The 10427-nt window shown below is 40.5% G+C and overlaps 1 protein-coding gene and 1 non-coding gene across 2 annotated transcripts; one reads left to right on the forward strand and one right to left on the reverse strand.

Moving 5' to 3' along the window:
• The first annotated feature begins 5110 nt into the window (after positions 1-5110).
• On the forward strand, positions 5111-5243 carry LOC115031649 (small nucleolar RNA SNORA17). The gene has a single exon (XR_003837318.1). It is a non-coding gene; the product is annotated as a small nucleolar RNA SNORA17 (small nucleolar RNA).
• A 2370-nt stretch (positions 5244-7613) lies between these two features.
• On the reverse strand, positions 7614-8639 carry LOC110297247 (olfactory receptor 52D1-like). Its single transcript, XM_021165996.2, has one exon. It carries the CDS (start codon positions 8637-8639, stop codon positions 7614-7616), a length of 1026 nt encoding a protein of 341 aa, XP_021021655.1.
• Positions 8640-10427: the final 1788 nt, after the last annotated feature.

Genomic DNA, 10427 nt, shown 5'->3' on the forward strand with positions numbered 1-10427 from the left:
TGTCTTTGAGTTTGTTTATATACTGGATTACGTTGATGGATTTCCATATATTGAACCATCCCTGCATCCCTGGGATGAAACATACTTGGCCAGGATGGATGATTGTTTTGATGTGCTCTTGGATTCGATTAGCAAGAACTTTATTGAGGATTTTTGCATCAATATTCATAAGGGATATTGGTCTGAAGTTTTCTATCTTTGTTGGGTCTTTTTGTGGTTTAGGTATCAGAGTAATTGTGGCTTCATAGAATGAGTTGGGTAGAGTACCTTCTGTTTCTATTTTGTGGAATAGTTTGTGAAGAACTGGGATTAGATGTTCTTTGATGGTCTGATAGAACTCTGCACTATACCCATCTGGTCCTGGGCTTTTTTTGGTTGGGAGACTATTAATGACTGCTTCTATTTCTTTGGGGGATATAGGGCTGTTTAGATCATTAACCTGATCTTGATTCAACTTTGGTACCTGGTATCTGTGTAGGAACTTCTCCATTTCATCCAGGTTCTCCAGTTTTGTTGAGTCATCTTAGCATAATAGGTGACCTATGAGAGGGTTTGGAGGGAGGGAAGGGAGGCAAAACTAATAATAGCATATTACAATCTCAAAGAATAAATGAGCCCAGCCAGAGGACAGTGGTCTGCCCTGCACAGGAGCGCCATCTTGGCTCCGGGACTCCACCAAACTTAGTCTGCACAGGTGAGAGTGAGCACCACAGAGGCAGACAGCTTCTGGGACAGGCGGGAGCCACAGAGCCGCTGAGGCAGCACCCTTTTTGGGCCGCAGACATCCGGCACCCTCCCAGCCGGAGGACAGTGGTCTGCCCTGCACGGGAGCCCTCTGCCTCAGGAGCAGGGAGCGCCATCTTGGATCCCGGACTCCGCCGAACACAGGAACTTAGTCTGCACAGGTGAGAGTGTGCACCACAGAAGCTGACAGCTTCTATGACCTGCCAAAGCAACACAGCATCTGGGAAAGGTCCTGTTTTGGGCCTTCTTCTTCGGCCAGGAGGAGGTCCAAACACCAGATATCTGTACACCTTCCCTTTAAGAGGAGAGCTTGTCAGCAGAGAGTGCTCTAACCACTGAAACTCAGAGGAGAGAGCCTGTTTCCCAGGTCTGCTGATAGACGGTAATCAGAATCACCAGAAGAACAATCTCTAAACAGAGACAACTATAACAACTCCAGAGATTACCAGATGGCTAGAGGTAAACGTAAGAATCTTACTAACAGAAACCAAGACCACTCACCATCATCAGAACCCAGCACTCCCACTTGGCCCAGTCCAGGGCACCCCAACACACCTGAAAAGCTAGACCTGGATTTAAAAGCATATCTCATGATGATGGTAGAGGACCTCAAGAAGGACTTTAATAACTCACTTAAAGAATTACAGGAGAACATGGCTAAAGAGTTACAAGTCCTTAAAGAAAAACAGGATAACACAATCAAACAGGTAGAAGTCCTCAAGGAAAAACAGGAAAACACATCCAAACAGATGATGGAAATGAACAAAACCATACTAGACCTAAAAAGGGAAGTAGACACAATAAAGAAAACCCAAAATGAGGCAACACTGGAGATAGAAACCCTAGGAAAGAAATCTGGAACCATAGATGCGAGCATCAGCAACAGAATACAAGAGATGGAAGAGAGAATCTCAGGTGCAGAAGATTCCATAGAGAACATCGGCACAACAATCAAGGAAAATGGAAAATGCAAAAAGATCCTAACTCAAAACATCCAGGAAATACAGGACACAATGAGAAGACCAAACCTACGGATAATAGGAGTGAATGAGAATGAAGATTTTCAACTCAAAGGACCAGCAAACATCTTCAACAAAATTATAGAAGAAAACTTTCCAAATCTAAAGAAAGAGATGCCCATGAACATACAAGAAGCCTACAGAACTCCAAATAGACTGGACCAGAAAAGAAATACCTCCCGACACATTATAATCAGAACAACAAATGCACTAAATAAAGATAGAATACTAAAAGCAGTAAGAGAAAAAGGCCAAGTAACATATAAAGGCAAGCCTATCAGAATTACACCAGATTTTTCACCAGAGACTATGAAAGCCACAAGATCCTGGACAGATGTTATAGAGACACTAAAAGAACACAAATTCCAGCCCAGGCTACTATACCCAGCCAAACTCTCAATTAACATAGATGGAGAAACCAAAGTATTCCATGACAAAACCAAATTCACACATTATCTTTCCAGGAATCCAGCCCTTCAAAGGATAATAACAGAAAAAAAAAATACAAGGACGGGAACCACGCCCTAGAAACAACAAGAAGGTAATCCCTCAACAAACCTAAAAGAAAACAGCCACAAGAACAGAATGCCAACTTTAACAACAAAAATAACAGGAAACAACAATTACTTTTCCTTAATATCTCTTAATATCAATGGACTCAACTCAGCAATATATAACACAAATGGCAATCCTTCATTAATTTTCTATAAGATCTCGATATTTTAGACCTACTAATTTATATAGTCAGAATCATGAAGTTACAAATCCAGGAGCTTAGCATGGTTCTTGGAAACTGAACCAGAGCAAGCCCACAGGGTACAGTAAACTACCTGAGCACAGAATGAGTATCAGGAGACAAAGCATCCTTTCTCTTTAGAGACTCATGATGTTCTGCATGCCTGAGGAAGTGGACTTCATGGTAATTTTCTTATAAGAAAAATCTTTGTTTTAATTTAACTAAGCAACATTTAAAAGAGTTGGACAGCACACAGATTTCTCAGTCTGTAAGGAGGTTTAGGTCACCTCAAACCCAGACAAACTACTGTTAGAGAAATAGAAGCTGGTGAGAATTAGAAGCTGTGAGAAATCTTTATTCTGCTTGCCTATAAAATATGCTGGATAATTCAATAAAGTATGTAGTGGTTCACTTTTCTCTGCATCCCCTGTGTCCTGATTACTGTGACTTTACCCAGGGACCCAATGCACTAGGCAATGACGAGGAATTGTATTAAATGCTTGCAGCTTTGGGAAGGTTGAAAACCACTGCCATGGAGCTTTGAAATAACTAAATAGATATATCTGTCCTGGCATGGAATAGCCACAAGGACAAATAAAAAAAAGAAACACCAACTTTAATATATTCCAATTTGTCTAAATTATAAACTGTAATTCAGTCCTGTCCACAGATGATACTGGCTTCATTGTAAAAAAAAGTTTTTTAGTAGAAGATGTTTAAGATGACTATCGTTTGTCAAGGGCATGCTTTTCTTAAATTCATGTTTAGTTATTTGGTAACACTTAAAATATCCTTCCAACAAAAACAGTGATCCCCAAGCTGTCCCATCTACCCAGACATCACTGTTCCACTTGTATTTACTACATTTTTTAAGTTATCTAAGAAGCAGTTCTGCTTATATTAAAGTGGACAGTGGTGTCATTGTGACACTTTGTATTGCAAAAATTTAAAAATAATCTTTAAAAAATATACAAAAACAATATTGAATAATTTTACTATTAAAACTATATTTGAGGAAGTGGCAGAAAATTCATATAAAATTGAATGGGACAAGAATATATACAAATTATGATCTCTTGACTTATCACTTGTCTGACCACTGTTTAAGCTTTATCTGATTGAATTCTACAGTATTTGTGTAAACATCAAATTGGGGTGACCTGGACACAAAATTGCTTTTTCAGACAGACCCACTCCATTATAACTAAAATCAACAGTCCACAATAAATATCAACGTCTTCTATACAATGCTGACGACTTCATATTTTAGTCCACAGAAATGTGTGGTGGTTTATTCCTTATTTTTTGTGTATTATTTACTTCATTTAATTTGAAAATATTCAATGTATGTTTTCTAAGTGAGAAGTCCCCAACAAATCCCTCCCCCCTAGAGCACAGGGAACCTCAAGGGAAGGGAAGTAGAACAGGAGGAAGAGACAGAGGGGCAGGAGAACAAGGTGCTCTGAGACAACTGAGCAAAGCTTGTATAAACTCACAGAGACCCAAGCAGCAAGCACAGGGCTTACAAGTGTTTGCACCAGGTCCTCTGCATACATACTCTAGCTTTGAATTTAGGACTTTTATGGGATTCCCAAATGTGTAACAAATGGGTCTATGATCCTTGTATCTTCTCATGGGGATTTAAAAAAAATTTTTTATAGACTTTTGTTTCTAAGTATGATAGGTTTTGTTTTCTTATTATATTTTATTTTGTTAAAAAATAAAGGAATGTGTGTCCCCTCCCTTTAAAAATTTATATATTGTATTAACAATTTTTAATTCTTTGTCTATCAAATCAGTAAAATACTTTAATCACAAATATATTCAATTTATGTCTTCTTGCTCATCTATTAAAATTTTTTCAGGTTTTCTTACAGAATTATTATACATAATACACACACACACACACACACACACACATATATATATATATATATATATATATATATATATCCATGCATCTCGCTAGAAGGAAACTCTCATATTGAATAATCTAGCACACTTGACTGACTCATCAAATGTAGATATTTCTTTAATAGCAATGTAATTGAGAACAATAATAATGATAACATTTTATTACCCTTTGTTTGGAAAGTAAGGCCCAGACAGCTGTAAAGTCTGACTACTATGCAAACTGTAGAAGCTCCTTCTAGAGTTGTTTCCTTTATTTTATTTGTTTCCTAAGAACACTTTTTCTAACGCATCCTGAGTAAACTAGAGTTGTGCTTTCTGATTTTTCTTAACAAACAAATTATTTTTGTACTAAAAATTAGAATTTTTAATAATCTGTGTAGCTGGTTGTGAATGTTCACCCCTTTAATCTCAGCCAGGGGAAGGCAGCAGCAGGTAGATCTCTGAGTTTGAAGTCACTTTGGTCTCCATAGCAAGCTACACACCCGTCAAGTACATAGACTGACTGAATGCAAAGCAAAAACAAGATCTGTGGGACCAGCCTGTAGATAAACTGGCTACTAAACCCAGAGTAAATCTCAGATCTGTACTCAGTCCACAGATTTTTTTTTAAATCCTCTGTAGCATTTATTTTACTCTAGGGCTTTTGTGTGAATTTGGAAGGGTAAAGCCAGACCCTTGTGAATATAAGTTTGTTCTTCCTCCTCTAGAGTGTTGCAGGTGTGGCTGCTGTGTCACATGTGCATCACTGGTGGCAGAGAGGACAGTGGCTATGTTTATACTCAGTGTTCTGGTCTGTGAACATCTGAATGAATGATTAGTAGCCTAACATTCCCTGAAAACAGTTATCCTCAGATGACCAGCAGACTGGCACCAGGGCTCTGGGACAGGAAGATAGCTTGAGATTACCACCGGTTCAGGGCCAGTATCTCAGGGCTGGAAGCAAACCAGAGACTGAGTGGAATGGCAGGTCCCAAGAGGGAGTGAGCCTGAGACAGATGATGATCCTCAAAGGTACCTGCTGACAACTTGAGTTCAACCCCTGGAACCTACAAGGTGGAAAGAAGAGTCAGCTTCTACAAGTTGTCCTCTGATCCTCACACGAATGTGGCACATGTGCCGCTCCACCTGTTCCTGCAGGTCATAGTCATAGCTGGCATGAGGATTTATTAGTCAGGGTTTTACTGCTATGAACAGACACCATGACCAAGGCAAGTCTTATAAAAAAAATTTAATTGGGGCTGACTTACAGGTTCAGAGTCCATTATCATCAAGGTGGATGCATGGCAGTATCCAGGAAGGCATGCTATAGGCAGAGCTGAGAGTTCTACATCTTCATCCAAAGGCTGCTAGTGGAAGACTGACCTCCAGGCAACTAGGGTGAGGGTCTTAAGCCCACACCCACAGTGACACACCTACTGCAACCAGGTCACACCTATTCCAACAAGGTCACACCTCCAAATGTTGCCACTCCCTGGTCCAAGAATATACAAACCATGACAAGGATATACCGTGAATAAATCATGGCATCAATGCCACATTTCTCCAGCTCTTGTCCCAGCCAGGTTTGCACTGGGTCCAATGCATGAAACAGCAACATGTCAGAAACAGACAGAGGGCCTGGATAAGAACTTGAGGTGCTTTCAGATGGCAAACCATCCACAACAACTGTACAGACAGGGCGCATGAACTTAGGTTGCTGACATTCTTAAACTACAAAGTATTTTCTACAGTGGACGTTCTGTATCCAGTGAGGATTTCACTCCAGCAGAAAGGAGAGGAGGATAGGCAGGGACCGCACAGCAGTCAGCTCTCTACCACACAATTTCCCTCTTCAGGCATGACCAGCGAATCAACACCATGATAGCAACACACAGGGAGATGCGATTTTCAACTTTCATTTCACATTGAGTCAATGTCAGTCTCTGGCAGTACCATTAATCCAAGCTCAAGTGGGGCAGAACAGGCAGATCTCTGAGTTCAAAGCCAGCCTGGTCTACAGAGAGAACTTCAGGACAGCCAGGGCTATACAGAGAAACCCTGCCAAGACTACCCTATAGGCACCTCTCCTTGCCCTTGAGGACTGCAGGCAGCTGCTGAGCGCAGGGTGGCCCTGGCCTGCGCCTTATGTAAAGCAGCGTTGGCCCCAGTGCCAGGAGGAGGGCAGGGCGGGAGGCTGCGCAGAGCAGCTGCTCCTCTGCATTACCTGGGAACTGCCTTAGCCAGTCCTCAGATTTTTATGCGAGACAATCCTTATGCATGATTTCATAATGATTTTCAGTGTAAAGTTGACTTTTACAGTTTTCCCTCTCAAGAATTGTTCCATCAGAAGAGAATTTTCTTAGGGCTGGAGAGATGGCTCAGTGATTAAGAGCACTGGCTACTCTTCCAAAGGTCCTGGGTTCAGTTCCTATCATCAAAATGGCAGTACACAACTGTCTTTAACTCCAGTTCCAGGGAATCTGATGCCCTCACACAGACATACATGCAGGCAAAATACCAATGTGAATGAAATTAAACTAAATAAATAATTTTAAAAGTGCTCTTCAAAAAGAGAGAGGTTTTCTCACACACTCTAGTTAGAGTTTCCAAATAGTTTCTTTCTTCTCCAAACCTAAGCTGGTATACAGTATGTACTCCCTTGGTCAAAGGGAAGCAAAAAGTTCTGTGGTCCAAGTGTCAGGCTTCTGCCTAGGATGATAAAACACTGACTCTAAATTTATTTTCAAGCTTTCTTGACCCCTTTCACTCCTCTAAAACAACTTTTTCTATCTCCAAACTTCCTTTCCATTACACACACACACACACACACACAAAATCCTGCACCAGGCTTGACTGTGCATACCTTGGCAAGTATATATCATAATATTTGACCACTTATTGAGAATAAGAAATACTGTTTGAAAATGTTCCACACTCTCTCACATGAATAGAGTGGGGTGGTATTCTAAGTTCTTTAATATTCATTATCACAGAAGTTTACTCAACACTGTTAAATATTAAGAGCAAATATCATTATTTCATTCCATGGGGAATGATTGCATTGCCTTTAAGTTACTGAAATCAAGAAGTTCTTCCCTATCTTAGTGCCTCTATGCAAGAATAAATATCATGGCTGCTAATCTGACATTTCAATGTATTTCTACCATTAACCAATTTCCCCTAGACACTTACCATTGATTTCTAATACAACCACTAGATTATCAAACAAGTTTCTGATTGTGAGAAAAAATTATAGGCTCCTTTCTTCTGTATAAATATTTGGTAATTTTGTCCCGAAATTCCTTGGTTTTTACTCCATAAATAATAGGATTGAGCATTGGTGGTACAAGGAAGTAAAGGTTGCCAAGAATAGTGTGGACATGAGGCGGAATGCCTCTCCCAAAGCGATGAGTCAGAAAAGAGAAAAGACTGGGGGTATAGGAGACAAGCATGACACAGATGTGTGTGGTACAGGTGTTGACGGCTTTGTGGTGAGCTTCCTTGGAAGAGAGATGCATGATAGCTCGTAGGATTAATGCATACGATGAGGCAATAGCTGAGATATCTACCCCAACCACCAGCATAGCCACAACCAAACCATATATCCTATTGAGTGTGGTATCGACACATACCATCTTCACCACAGCCATGTGTTCACAGTAGGTGGTGGGGATGACTCGATTGGCATGAAAGGGCATACGCTGGAGGAGGATAGGCATGGGGAGAATAAAGAGGATTGCTCTAACCAGGCTTGCTAGGCCAATGAGTCCAATGCGACTATTGGAAAGAATGGTGGAATAACGCAAGGGCTTACAGATAGCCACATAACGGTCAAAAGCCATGGTCATCAGGACAGATGACTGCATGGCAGAGATGGAATGGATGAAAAACAGCTGAACCAAGCAGCCTTCATAGCTTATCTGACTCTGTCCAAACCAGAATATGCAGAGCACCTTAGGAATGGTGGTCGTAGACATACCCAAGTCTGTGAGGGCCAGGAAGAAGAGAAGCAGGAACATGGGCTTGTGCAGGGAACGTTCCATGGAGATGGTGAGAAGAATGGTGCAGTTCCCCATCACAGTGATGAAGTACATGGAGGAGAAGGGGATGGAGATCCATTTGTGTTTGTCTTCCATCCCAGGAATGCCTTGGAGAATGAAGAAAGAAGGGTGACTGGTGCTGTTGCAAGGCATCATGGTGGACCCTGGTAAAGTACCTGAAGGGAGCAACAAAGAAACAACCTGCATTTAAATTGTACAAAATTCAGATGCTTAAAATGGGGGAGGAGATAATAGAATACTAAATACACAAAATAACCTGAACTGATCATAGTATATGTTAAGCAGCCAGGCACTGTGCTGTGGTGTGCAGTAACAACGTAGTGTTAGCATGCCAGCATCAATGTCTGAGAATGTGTGAAGGAGAAATGGCTTTAATGAGGAAAAATGATTGATGACTCATTGTTAAAATATTAAATGTAGGTGAGCATACAATGAAATATATACATCGTCACTAAAAATCATGACTCAAGGCATGTCAGAAAAATGAACAAAAAAATGCAAAAAGAAATAGATACATTTTCTCCCAGGAACAATCAGAAAAAAAAACCTACAAGAGAAAGAAATTAACTTAGGAACACTTCAAATCCATACAAAGTTCATCTCAAAATGAAAGAATAGTCATTTTGAGCAGATGTGGGATCTGGAATTTTTTTTCTGTGTGTATGAGAAAGAAAGAATTTGGCAATGGCAGTCAATGTGGAAGTGGGCATTGGGTGACTGGGCAGCTGGCATTCAGTGTGCAGGCTGTGCAGTAGATTTTGAGTTGTATATGCTCTTACCTGAATGTGAGGTAGTGAGAACCTGGGCAGCTAGTCTCAGCCGTCTTCAGTAAATATTTTGAACTGCATGTGTACATGTGTATGTATGTATATTTTAACAAGTAACCATGCTCACAGCCCTGCATCTCTCCACTCTCCCCTCAGGCACTCAGAAGTCATGATGTGCTTCTTTAAGACACCTACGAAAAAAGCCCCAAGGCGTACGAAATTAGTTTCTGGAAAATCCTCCCTGCAACACAAAACCACAAGGCACCATAGCTGTTGTGAGTAAAACTGACCCTGGAGATTGACTGAACTCCCAGAAGATAAACCTGGTTAATCTTAGGGATCCTGGAAATACTCTGTCTTCACTGAATGATGAGTCAATGAAAAAATAGTAGAAAAGATTGTACAGTATGTTTAGGTCTGAACATTGTTAGTCTCAAGGAAGAAAATCCTTACTTGCCACAACAGAGATATATTTTTGTTGAGACTATGTTAAATAAAATAAGCCACATTCAGAAAAAAGAAAACAATTGCATGATCTTACTAAAATGTAGAATCTGGGGAGGGGGGGGACAAAGAATTCAAAGAGAAATAAAATGGTGCTTCCTATGGGAGCCTGGTGGAAGGAGGAGTAAGAGAGAGATTCCAAAGTAGCAGATACATCAGCTAAGAACTGCAAAGCTCCAGCTGCCAGTGAGAGCTGGAGCTGTTACAGTGCAGTGTTCAAGCCTAGGCTCAATAGAAGAAGATGCACCCTGCCTACTACAGCTTGATATACCAAGGCTGATATCTATGTCAGGTCTCTCCTTCTCTGAGAAGAAAGGGAGGGTGCAGAGGGGGAGAGGAAGGAAGGAGGGACTGGGTGGGAGGAAAGAAGGGAGGGGAAGCTCTAATCAGGATGTAAAGTAAGTAAATAATTAATTAATGAAAAGGAAAGACATGCTGAAAACTAGCTAATTTCTTCTTTGACACTGGGAAGAAACAATGTCTAACTAATATGACAGGATGCCTTCATTTTTTTTCCTTATAGTATTTGTCAAAAGTCAAAATTGCAAAATCATGAAAACTCCACAAAAGGTGAATTCAGTCAAATTCTGATAAAATTCTTCTTGCAGACAGATCTTGTAGAAAGATAGCAATTAGAGATGATTGCCATCAAGATTGAAGCAAAGGCATAAAAAGACTGGAATTGAATGTCCTGTGACATTCA

Source organism: Mus caroli, unplaced genomic scaffold (assembly GCF_978045245.1).
Source record: "Mus caroli unplaced genomic scaffold, Mus_caroli_1 scaffold_8, whole genome shotgun sequence".
Classification (NCBI taxonomy): Eukaryota; Metazoa; Chordata; class Mammalia; order Rodentia; family Muridae; genus Mus; species Mus caroli.